Below are 12,568 nucleotides of genomic sequence, written 5' to 3'. Positions count from 1 at the left end.
TGTGGTAAAGATAGTGATAAACAAAGAAGAAAGTCACAAATTAGTGACAGAGTGGCAGGCCCTGAGGAAGGAAGTCTAGGTCTTCTGCACTTACTTGAAACTCTGAAAGAAGCCACCAGGAATTCTATCAAATTTCAGTCTCATTCTGTTGCTAATCAAAATATAGTCCAAAGTATAGAACTAGATGTATTGGAATCACCTGGAAGTTACTTAAAAACATTCAGGTCTCAAAAAATAATAAATAAAGAGAAGTAAGATAAATTCAATAAACAATATTCAGGTCTCATCTTGCAGTTTATTGAATTATAATCTGCATTTAAATGAGATCCTCTGGTGATTTGGATAACATTAATGTTTGAGAAGCACCCTGTCTATCCTACATTAAGGAGCCAGTTTGAGTTCTTCCTTTCCTGACATCTTTTTTTCTCTTCTTTGCCACCAAAGTTATAACTGAGGCCCAGTGCCTGCATAGTTCTACCATTCCCATTTTTTTCTCATTTATTTATTTATTTTCCCTTTCGTTGCCCTTGTTGTTTATCGTTGTTGTTGTTATTGCTGTTGTTGTTGTTGTTGTTATCGTTGTTGGATAGGACAGAGAGAAATGGAGAGAGGAGGGGAAGACAGAGAGGGGGAGAGAAAGATAGACACCTGCGGACCTGCTTCACCGCCTGTGAAGCGACTCCCCTGCAGGTGGGGAGCCGGGGACTCGAACCGGGATCCTTATGCCAATCGTTGTGCTTTGCGCCACCTGCGCTTAACCCACTGAGCTACGCCCAACTCCCACCATTCCCATTTTTTAATGGAGGGTGATAAAGAGAGATAGAGAGAGAAACAGAGAGAAGGAAAGACACATGGTTTACCACTTGTGAAGCTTTTCCCTGTAGACAGATACTGGAAGTTGGAGTTTGGGTTCACAAGAATGGTAACTTTGGATTGGGTGAGCTACCACCTGGCTCCTTTTCACCATCTTCAATAGTAACTCATTTTTTTTTAAATGCTGAAGCTATAGAATTCCTTATGTGTACTGGAGCTCCGCTTCCTCAGAGCCCCACCCTACTAGGGAAAGAGAGAGGCAGACTGGGAGTATGGATCGACCAGACAATGCCCATGTTAAGTGGGGAAGCAATTACAGAAGCCAGACCTCCCACCCTCTGCAACCCACAAGGACCCTGGATCCATACTCCCAGAGAGATAGAGAATGGGAAGGCTATCAGGGGAGGGGAGGGGATATGGAGATTGGGTTATGGGAATTGTGCAGAATTGTACCCCTCTTATTCTATGGTTTTGTTAATGTCTCCTTTCTTAAATAAAAAAAAAGAATTCCTTATGTGTCCTTTTATATACTCAAGCACATACAGTCAGCTTAGACATACACAGTAGTCAGTCCCAGTGATTGTTATATCCGGTATGCTGAGTCAGCATTACATAAGCATAGGCATCAGGTGTAAAAAGTGCCAGGTGCAAAACACAGGATTTTAGCCATCAAAACATGGACTTTGAGCCAAAATGTGATCTAGCCCACAGGTATACCTCTTTGTCTCCTTTTTCCTCTTTATCTCTCACTTTCTACCTGGATTAAAGAAAAAATAGTGGGGTTAGGTACCGCAATCACGCAGCTCTATCAAAACCCTACTAGTAAAAAACAAAACTTACCAGTACTATTTAATGAGGGATAGCTTTATTCAGGTATTACATCATGATGATTAAAAAAACAAAAGCTGTGGTGCCAGGTAGTAGTACAGCGGGTTAAGCACACTTGGCAGGTACAAGGCACAAGAACCGACATAAGGATCCCGGTTCGAGCTCCCATCTCCCCAACAGCAGAGGGGTCACCTCATGAGTGGTGAAGCAGGTCTTCAAATGTCAGTCTTTCTCTCGTCTTCTCTGTCTTCCCCTTCTCTCTCGATTTCTCTCTGTTCTATCCAACACCAATGTCAGCAATAACAACAACAATAACAAACAAACAACAAGGGCAACAAAAGGGAAAAAATGACTTCAAGGAGCACTTGATTCATAGTGCAGGTACTGAGCCCCAAAAATAACCCTGGAGGCAAACAAAAGCTAAATTTATATATATATATATATATATATATATATATATTATATACATATATATAATTTTAATTTATAAAAAGGAAACATTGACAAAAACGGTAGGATACAAGTGGTACAACTCCACACAATTCCCACTACCAGAACTTTGTGTCCCAGCCCCTCCCCTGATAGCTTTTCTATTCTTTATCCTTCTAGGAGCATGGACCAAGGTACATTATAAGGTGTAGAAGGTGGAAGGTCTGGCTTCTGTGCTTCCCTACTGAACATGGGCATTGACAGGTTGATCCATACTCCCAGTCTGTCTCTCTCTTTCCCTGGTGGTGCAGGGCTCTGGGGAAGCAGGGCTCCAGGACACATTGGTGAAGTCTTCTGCCCAGGCAAGTCCAGTTGGCATCACAGTAGCATCTGGAACCTGGTGGCTGAAAGAAGAATAAACATAAAGTCAAACAAATTGTTGACTACTCATGAACCTAGGCTGGACTAATGCAGATGAGAGTTGTGGGGGGGGGTAGGGTCTCTGTTTTGTAGAGGGCTAGTAGGCATACTTTTTTTTTTAATATTCCATAGGGCCCATAACTAAATTAGTGTTTTATTTTTCTTTCTTTTTGTTTCTGAGCCCAATATATGATATTCAGGTGGATCCAAGTTATTGTCTGGGGAGATGATGCCATGGCTGGAAAAAGGACCAGAAAACTGGATCAGGGAAGAGAGTAGCTCCCAAATATGGGAAAGGTGTATAAATATTGTTGACTGTATACCCCATTGACTTGATCTGATCTGGGGCCCATATTCAGCTTAGGAGCCTATCTGACCTCTGCATCCCTGTAGCTCTGAGTTCACATTCTGTGGTCATGAGTAGGAACATTCCAAGGTGCCCCAATTTCAGGACCCATCTTCCTCAGGTAGAAGATAGAGTATGTTGTGCATCCTCCCTTTGGAGGATGGAACATTCTCTGCCATTGTTGATCCATGTTGAGGGTAAGGTCCTATAGGGCCCACAGAGGAGTCTATTGTGTTGTTCCTGATAGAGATGACCAGTAACAATGGAGAGAGGGATTTATTCAAGATCTAGACCTATCATGTCTGTTTGGGAATCTCAGGACTCCCTGACTGGGGCCTCAGCTGATGGAGTCGCCTGATAATGACTAAAGAGTCATCATTAAAATATGCCAGTCTCTTGCCCTTATTCAGCTTTTGTAGTCCTTACTTTGATGAAATTAGCTTAAAAAAAGCTAAATTCTTTTTTAATATTTTATTTATTTATGTATGAGAGGAGGAGAGGAAGAGAATTAGTTACATCATCATTCTGGTATATGCTGTGCTGGGGAGTGGACTTCTTGGGTACCTCAAACTTCAAAGTGCAATGTCCTATCCAATGTGACAACTTATTGTTTTTTTTCTTAATTCTTATTAGTGATTTAATATTAATTTACAAGATAACAGGAGTATAATTTCACCTTCCCCTCCCTCAGAGCTTTGTACCCCCATTCCTTCCACTGGAAACTGTATGAGTTCTCCCAAGATCACAGATATGGATTGACTATTATTTCTGTATCTATCTATCTATCTATTAATCTATCATCTATCTACTATCTATCTATACTTATTTGTTCTATGGCCCTGCCTTCCCTTCCTCTCTAAGTCACACCTACTACTGCTACTTCCGAGGGCCCTGCCCCACTCCACCACCCACCCTTCTTTCTTCGGTCCTCATGGAATTGGAGCTCTGTAGTCTTCTTCCCCCTAACATTTAGCCTCCTGGCAATATAGACCAAAAAATTGTTCTTCCAACTTCTGGAAAACTATCCTACAGGCTAATGGACCACAAAAAAAAAGCTGGAACAGCCATTCTCATCTCTGACACAATAGATTATAAATTAAATAAATAAAAGATAGGCAAGGCCAAGAAGACGTAACAATTATTAGCATCTATGCACCCAATGAGGGACCATCTAAATACATCAAACAGAAGTTGCAGAAGTTGGAAAGTCTGGCTTCTGTAGTAGCTTCTCCACTAGACATGGACATTGGCAGGTCAATCCATACCCCCAGACTGTTCTGTCTTTCCTTAGTGGAGTAGAGCTCTGGACACACATTGGTTCCAGGACACACTGGTGAGGTCATCTGCCCAGGGAGTTCAGAATGAAATTATAGTAGTATCTACAACTTGTTGGTTGAAATTCAGTACGATAAAAAGCAGGACAAAATGTTTAATGAACAGGAACCATAAAGTAGAAATACAGCAGATGGGAATAGGGATTTTAGGATGGATGGAAGCTAGGAAGACTATTTTAGATATATTCCTAGAAGCCTATGACTCTGGTATTTTTTTTTCTGGATCTTAATAGCTGACCTGTAGGTGGACTAAAAATATTATCTGGGAAGATGGTGTCACAGTAGAGAGTAGTACTAGAAAACTGGATCAGGGCAGAGAGTATCTCCCAAACATGAAGAAAATATATACCTACAATTAACTATTTACCACATTGATCTGAGTCAGAGCCCATACCTATTCAAATTTAGTACAGGATCCTGTATAATCTCTGAGTCCCTAACAATGACACTTTCTTCTTACATATATCATTCTTGAGTCATTATCACCATATGGTTATTTGGGAATTATTAGGAGTAGATGGAGCGAGGAGGAGGAGAAAGGAATATAATAAGTATAATACTCAGGCACAAATTGATGCAAATGAATAGCTGAATTAGCAAACTTTTCTCTGAGAGGTATTTTTCTACAAGGCTAGAATGCCGTTCAATTATTCAGTAAACATTGTGGATCTCAAGGTTTATCTCAGGCAAGTGCTAAAATCCAAGGCTATGGTACTCTCTTTGGCAGCATATTTACTATAGTTGGAAGGATGCAGAGAAGATTTGCAGGACACCTTTACAAGGACAGCATGCAAATCCATAAATCCTTCCATATGTTAAAATAAAATAACAGCTGAGACTATAGTAATGAGTAAAACATAGTTGTAGCCACTCCAAAGGATTATGGAAACTATCTGTATTTGTCAATCACACTGAAATTGCTTTTCATCTTATTTTTGAGAGCCCAACATTATCTCTTCATCCTAGACACAGCTGACAACACAAACATGCTTATAAGTAGCTGTCACTTTAAATTTCCAAGTAGGATTTTCTATTGACTAGGCAGAAGCAAATTCAGATCACCTCTCCCAGTGGCCCCTAATTACCAGTATTGTGTGTGCTTCAGCTGGAATCTAGTTGGCTGATGAGCATAAAAAGCCTTCATTTTTTACAATAATGAAGAGAGCTGGTGCAATTAAGCCATGCCATGATGTGGGGCTCAAGGCTATTATCAAAATGAGCTGCTAAGTATAAGCCTAGAGCAGTCTAACAGTATAGGATACTGTCATCCTCTACTCTTGGTTCAGGTCCTACACTCTCATACATATGAACCCCAGAACCCAGTCTGTTTCTAGAACACTGGGGACCATTGAAAAATAGAGTTTATTAACTCATGCTTTTTAATATCAGGCAAGGACATGTGAATATCAACCCCTTTCAGAAATGTGAATATCAAGCCAACCTGACCATTAGGGATGACCAAATGAAGATGTTTTTGATCAAGGAAGGCCTGATTGGATATACCTCCACCAATAAACAAAATCTATTATTTTGGTGGCAAAACTTTGAGGACACTCAGACAAAAACTTTGAGGACACTCAGACAGAGTTCAAATTCCAGCACCACCATCTTTCAATACATGCCAGCTATGTGATGTTGGGTCAGTTACTTAGCTTCTTTGAAACCCTTAATTTTAAAAATAAGATTAGAAGGAAACTAAGGGGGGGACCAGGTGGTGATATACCTCATTAATCATTCACATTATAATGTGCAAGGACCCAGGTTCAAGCCCCTGGTCCTCAGCTGCAGCAGAAAGCTTCATGAGTGATGAAGCAGGGCTGCAGGTGTCTCTCTGTCTCTCTCCTTCTGTATTCCCTCTTTCCCTCTCAATTTCTCTGTCTATATCCAATAATAAATAAATAAATTAAATATTTTAAAGAAGGAAGCTAAGTATACCTCTGGAGGTAGAGCACATGGTTAACCAGGCATGGAGTATTGACTCCATCCCTAGCACCACACAAAAGCACCATGGACAAGCTCCTGGGGAGTTGTGTGGATGATGGAGTGGTATCTTACTGTTTCTCCCTTCCTTTTATATCACTCCTTTTCTCCTCTCCCCCACCATACTAAGGATTTAAAATTTAAAATAGTAAAAGAAAAGTGCAGGGAGACCATTAATTTCATTCCCCACCACTGCATTAAAATATAGACATCCATCAGCCAAGGAAATAGTTCAGTGCTTGAACACTGGAGTTGTAAGCCTGAAGTCCCTGACCTTGCTGCAATACACCATACCTAAACCTGGTTTTACCCTGGTCTCTCTCTCTCTCTCTCTCTCTCTCTCTCTCTCTCTCTCTCTCTCTCCTTTTTTAAATAATGATGGTATGAGTGGGGAAGGGAGGATTAAATCAGAAAAAAAGGAACAACTAACTAACTAAATAAATGTGGACAGATAGTTGTAGAGATGATTGTTAGCCCATGTCTACAACCTTAGGGGAATTGTAGTAGGTTGCAGTGGGGAAAAATGAAGATTCAGAGCTCTAGTAGTGGGAATGGTATAGATTCAAACCCCTGTTGACATGTAATTCTGTAATATATATATTGCTTGGTAAGACTTGGACAAACACTACAAATCCAGCTCTCCTGGCAGCAGTTTTTCCCTTTTTATTTTCTTTGATAGGACGGAGAGAAATTGAGGGGATAGGGAGATAGAGAGGCAGAGAGAAAGAGAAACATCTTCCCTACAGGTAGGGAGAGAGGGCCTCAAACCCAGGCCCTTGCATATAGTAATGTGTGCATTCAACCAGGTGTGCCACTGCTTGACTACTGTCCTGCCTTCTTTTGTTTATTTATTTATGGGGTACATAGCTTAGCTGTAAGAAATGATGAAATCCTCTGTTTTTCCTCATCTTGGATAGACCTTGAAGGATCATGCTTAGTGAGATAAGCCAGAAGAAGAGACAGATGAGTGTCAAATGAGACTGATACTTATACTAGGCTTAAAGAAGAGGTCTGAGCAGGAAAACAATCCATAGTGAAGAGCTTTGGGGTTCTAAGATAAGTTTAGGTTACCTATTCCCAAGAGCACTTAAAACTTGCAAAAAAAAATGGAATTTTGACAGCTAAGAGAATATTTTTTTATTTTTTTACATGAAAACCAAGAATAATGAGCTCTGAGGAGATAAAAGGTATTTGTTGTTGTTATTTTATTTGTTTGTTTTTGCCTCTGTGACCTAAAGACAAGAAAAGCAGAGTGAGGGAAAAAATACTATCACTGGTTTGGGGTGAAGAGGGTAGCACCTTAATTTCCACTTTTACTGGCAGTTCTACTTACAAAAACACAGTAGCAAGTTTGTGCAAAAGTGTTTCTACAGGACTATTCAGATCTTTGCTGTAAAGGAAAAAAGAAAAGCAACCAGCACTTTAAGAGATACTAAGCAAAATCTGAAACAGTTTACAGGAGAACAATCTGTTTTGGGGGCTTCATTGACTGTCTTCCAAATGAAGATTACATGCCATAGAATATGCTGTGGGAGGGGGCCATGGGCAGTAGCACAGCAGATTAAGCGCACATGGCAAAGCACAAAGGATCCCAGTTCCAGCCCCCAGCTCCCCACCTGCAGTGGGGGGATCACTTCACAAATGGTGAAACAAGTCTGCAGGTGCTTTCTGTCCTCCTTCCTGTCTTCCCCTCCTCTCTCTAATTCTCTCTGTCCTATCCAACAACAATGACAGCTATAACAACAACGATAAACAACAAGGGCAACGAAAGGGAACAAAGAGCCTCCAGAGCAGTGGATTCGTAGTGCAGACAACAAGTCCCAGCAATAACCCTAGAGGGAAAGAAAGAAAAAAAGAAAGAAAGGAAGAAAGAAAGAAAGAAAGAAAGAAAGAAAGAGAGATAAAGGAAGAGAGAGAGAAAGAAAATGCTGTGTGGGGGGGTCTCTGTGCAATCTAGTCTAATTCTCTGCCTCATGCAAGAAGAAATCAGGGCCTCTAAATTTTAATAGTTTTTTAGAATCAAACATGGATTATAATCCACATCACTGATTGCATACTTGCTACTAGAATTATTTGGTCATACACCTTCATCTGAGGTGCCTCTCTGCAAGAAAACAGCCAGGTTTTGTATAACTAGACTCTCTGATGAGCTGTGGTTGATGAGTGGGTGATTACTTGGCCCTCTGCATAGTACATAAGCTCTGGGAGCACTCTCTTATCAACTGGAGAACATTGTTCCAGTTTTTTTGTTTGTTTTTGTTCGTTTTTAGACAAAGAAGCAGATAAGAAGAGGGAGAGAGAATACAGTACTGAAGCTTCCTTCTCTTGGGCTCAAGCTCAGGTTACACTCATGTTAAAGCAGCCACTGTCCCATTGAGCTATTTCACCTGCCTGTGCCAGTTTTTAATTTTTCTCTTATATTCTTCATATATAAAATGGAAAAGTCTAATACCATTTTTCCAACAGTACTACTCTAAAGATTGTTGAAAAACATTGCATTTAACTGTTGCCTAGCAATACTGCAGAATAAAATACCTCTAAACTCAGGGTCTTAAATCTATGACCATGTGTTTGGGATTTTTTGTTTGTTTGTTTGTTTGTTTGTTTTTTGTCAGCATTTACAAAGCAACTATAAATCTAACTGGTGGATGTTGGGTCTAGTTCTGCCATGTGTGCCTTTTGTCATCCTGGATACAGTGACTTCATAAGCCAGGTTCTCCATGCTTTTTTTGTTAATTTGTTTCATTTTGTTCATTTTGTTGTTTTCTTGCCACCAGGTTTATCACTGGGGCTCAATGACTACAAACTCTACCATTCCTGGTGGTCATTTTTTTCCTTCTGCTTTGATAGAGATGAAAGACAAAAAGAGAGAGGGTGAGGTAAAGGCAGACAGACAAGTAGAAGAGAAACCTGCAGCACTACTGTACTCCTCTTGAAGCAGGCGATACCAAAGATTTAAACCCTGCAGACGATACCAGAGATTTAAACCCTAGTCCTCATGTGTGCATTATTTCCTACATGAATTCTAAGACCCAAAAGAGTCCTGCTAACCAACACCCATTGTATAAAGTCAGTTATAGAATGAGGCTGAACACTATTAGGTAGCCACAGTTGTGGTGGTAATATATAATCTGTTATGTGAGAGTGAAGAACTGTGATCCTTGACTCAGTTTTAACACACAACTTGAAAAGTGTCTTGTACAGAACATTCAGTGGTTGTCAGCTATCATGGATTATTATGGAATCTTTCTTGGTAGACAGACAGTTGATTCTGTTTCAGTTTTTCCTTATGCTTTTCTCCTCCCACAGATGGCCTTTGCACCAAGGACAAGTTATCAGTTGGTTTTTGCCAGACACTGAAAGCCATGAAGAAATGTTCTGTACCCACCGTGAGGGTTCAATGCTGCCTCTCCTGTTTCCAGACACACAGCATCCCTACCCAAAAGCCAAGAAGACGGCAATTGCTCAACACCACCAAAGCACTTTAAGTCCAGAAGGATGCCAGCTTCCACCATAAACTACAGCATCCTTCTGGTCAAGACACTGAGGTTCTGCTCTTTGTGTTCTGGATCCAACTATGGGTCATAGCAAAGTAAAATTCACTGTGTTCCTTTAGCCACAAAACATCCCTCACAGGATACATGAGGTTGTGCTACCCTGCTCCCTGATAGGAAGGAGAAAACTTAGAAGAACTGGGCATGAGGTCCTGGGAATGATTCCAAATCAGGCAAGACTGTGAAATGTATATCTTTTTCCCCCTTAAAAGATGCAGACAAAGAGAATAAACTTTCCCAGACTACGTCAAGAGTATCAGGAAACAGTCATACTCATAGTGTTAATTTACCTTGGGGAAAACGTTCCTTTTTTTCCCCTGCCTCTTTGGGCAACTCCTATTTTAAATGTCATGGGAAAACTTCAGGAATATTTTTTTAATATTTTCAGGCAGAGGTTGGTTGTCATTACCCAGTTTCAGTAAGGGGAGGGAGTGACAGGAAATTAATTTGCTGGCTGGAGCCCTCAGTCTGTCCCTATAGATGCCATGTCAGAGCTTCCTACTTGGAGACACAAGAAAGAAAGAGCAAATACAAGAATTCTAATTCTAAGTCAACCAAAAGAACTCAAGTAGTATAGTTGGAAGACATGCCCTGACATCTTGAGAAGTTTCTATGTAAATAGTCTTTAAGAAGCAAATGACTCAAATTCAATTTCTTGCTGCTGTCAGAAAGGGAATGAGAACCTTAATTCTCCTTATTCTTGACAAATGCCTATAACTTTGTAGAAGAACATTCTTCCGGTTAGCATCTTCCATGTCTGTACTACCCACTTGGATGGGGCCATTGTCCCTGAGGAACGACTGCTCCAACAGGGTCCTGCCTATAGCTCCAACTGGGAAAGATGGAGCTCTAGATTAAAGTGTGTCAAAGAACTGGGTAAATGCACAAAGAACTTTTATTTTAGAGGATAAAACTTCTCAAAATGAGGTAGAGGATACCTACTTACAGTGCACCCAGTAGTCTACATTTGAGAGTCTGCTTTCCAGCAACAGTCAAGTAGGATGTGGTCTGAAACTCAAAGCTCAGTTCATAAAGAGTTCAGTTTCATAAAGGAAGACACTTACATAAAGAAACTCAGAGAAAGAGGGGAAGTGGGTGAAATTTCTAGGGGAGGGGTGAGGCAGGCTCAGATCAACTCTTGACAGAGAGGAAGTCAGAAATGTGGCCTTTGTGAGGTGGACAGCATGTTTTCAGACTACTGTCCCTGTTTTGCTAACATCCACCATGGATCACAGTGTCCTGTGTCTCTTGATTAAGTCATCTATTCATAAAGCAGAATGGTGCTTTGAAAAATGGTGCTAGTATCTGGATGGTGGTGGAAGCAATGTATACATATAGATAGAGGACCCGATGGGCAAGTGTATACATGTCTGTTTTAAGTATGTAATGGTGTTGCTGGCCAATGCCAGTTATGTTACTTGGATACCAGAAACTTAAGTTTTTATATATTATGAGTTTTTATTTTCTTTTCTAACTATCAGTACTTATTAATTCCTCTGGAAAACAAAACACTGAGGCTGGGCTGAAACCCAAGACAGAGCAGAAATTGGAGGAGTACAGACTAAGTCCAGGAAATTTATTTATAGGTGATGGTTTTGTTCTTGTTGGCTCTGTCATTAAATATAAACAGTTCTAGAAAATGACAGCCTAGGATGAAGTAACAGTTTTAGAGATAAGAGGCTTCAGTGATTCATGGTGTAAGTGAAAGAGAACCCAAATTTTTCAGATGAGCTCATTCACAAAGACCATTCTTGAAATGTAGTATCAGCTCTGAGGGAGTTGGGGATGTTTAGTGAGTCAGACTGATGGAACTTAGCATGATTATGTATGATATAGGGTCATAAGTATCATGCAAGACCTGGATAGGACCCATTTTACAAAACTCAGGAGGAAATCTAGGTTCTTACTGATCTCATCAAACAAGTGAAGAGAGTGATGTATCCAGGAGCTCCATTTCTGATACCCTTCTCTGAATTCTCAAGGGCAGAAAAGGCCCTAAATGTGAATTTGGACATTCACTTTCTGTACTAGACTGTGATATGAAACCACCATACATCATCTTCCTCCTGGGTCCCAGAATTAAGACAACACTTGCTGTTAGAGACAGTTGGTACAGTTGCTGCCCCATAATCATTTGGCTTTACAGTATAAGCATTTAGATAGCTCCCTGTTTTGCAATTAAAAAATGAATCTCAGATAACTAGGGAGACTCTGAAGGAAAGAGTCTCAATGTCTTCATCACTTTGGTGTTCAAAGGGACCAACATGAAGCAGCTTTTTTGGTTTGTTTCATCCATGTTCTTATTCCTTCCCCCTTTTGGTGAACAAGGAAGAAATGTAGCAAGAAATACACTGGATTCCCTGCTACCATGAACCAGAGAGCCCTACAACCCAGCCTGGTGCTGAAATACAGTAACATTCTCAAAATCCATTAGGTTTACATTCCCTTTCACTGTGGTGGTATTAGCTCTTCTCTGAAAAGTTGTGGGTTTACTTCTTGAACATCAAAACACAATCAAACTAGCCATAAGAGAACAATATATAAGAAACTGAATAGTGAATAATTTCCTAAAATGGTATCATTTTATGATACAAATATTGCCTCTCAATAGGAATGACTTGGTTTTTTCTAGGTTTTCTTAATACACTAATAATGTGCCTCCACCCAGTCCCCTGAGACAGCCAAGTCTCCTGCAGAATCCCAACATGATGCTTTCAAACAATAGGTGATGATTTTGGTAAACTTAATCAAGTTTCAAACAATGGTTTGAAGGCGTTACATTGTCTCAGGTCATCAGTTAGCCTTCCGCTAGCTAAAATCCTCCAAACTCTGAAAGATACACATTGTTCCCCCAAGATTACCAA

At 40.3% G+C, this 12,568-nt stretch overlaps 1 protein-coding gene and 1 non-coding gene across 3 annotated transcripts in view; both read left to right on the top strand.

The window, feature by feature from the left end:
* The window catches only part of ADAMTS12 (ADAM metallopeptidase with thrombospondin type 1 motif 12), a 422,633-nt gene extending 411,929 nt beyond the window's left edge, over nt 1-10,704 (top strand). For both annotated transcript variants that reach the window (XM_007535890.3, XM_060191210.1), the window contains one exon: nt 9,460-10,704. In XM_007535890.3, the coding sequence (XP_007535952.2) occupies nt 9,460-9,638 (179 nt within the window). In that variant the 3' untranslated portion in view covers nt 9,639-10,704. The remainder of the gene's footprint in view (nt 1-9,459) is intronic.
* On the top strand, nt 4,882-4,988 carry LOC132538831 (U6 spliceosomal RNA). The gene has a single exon (XR_009550146.1). It is a non-coding gene; the product is annotated as a U6 spliceosomal RNA (small nuclear RNA).
* Nucleotides 10,705-12,568: the final 1,864 nt, after the last annotated feature.

Source organism: Erinaceus europaeus, chromosome 5 (assembly GCF_950295315.1).
Source record: "Erinaceus europaeus chromosome 5, mEriEur2.1, whole genome shotgun sequence".
Classification (NCBI taxonomy): Eukaryota; Metazoa; Chordata; class Mammalia; order Eulipotyphla; family Erinaceidae; genus Erinaceus; species Erinaceus europaeus.
The sequence above is the reverse complement of the archived record's forward strand: the minus strand, read 5'-3'. Positions and strand labels throughout refer to the sequence as shown.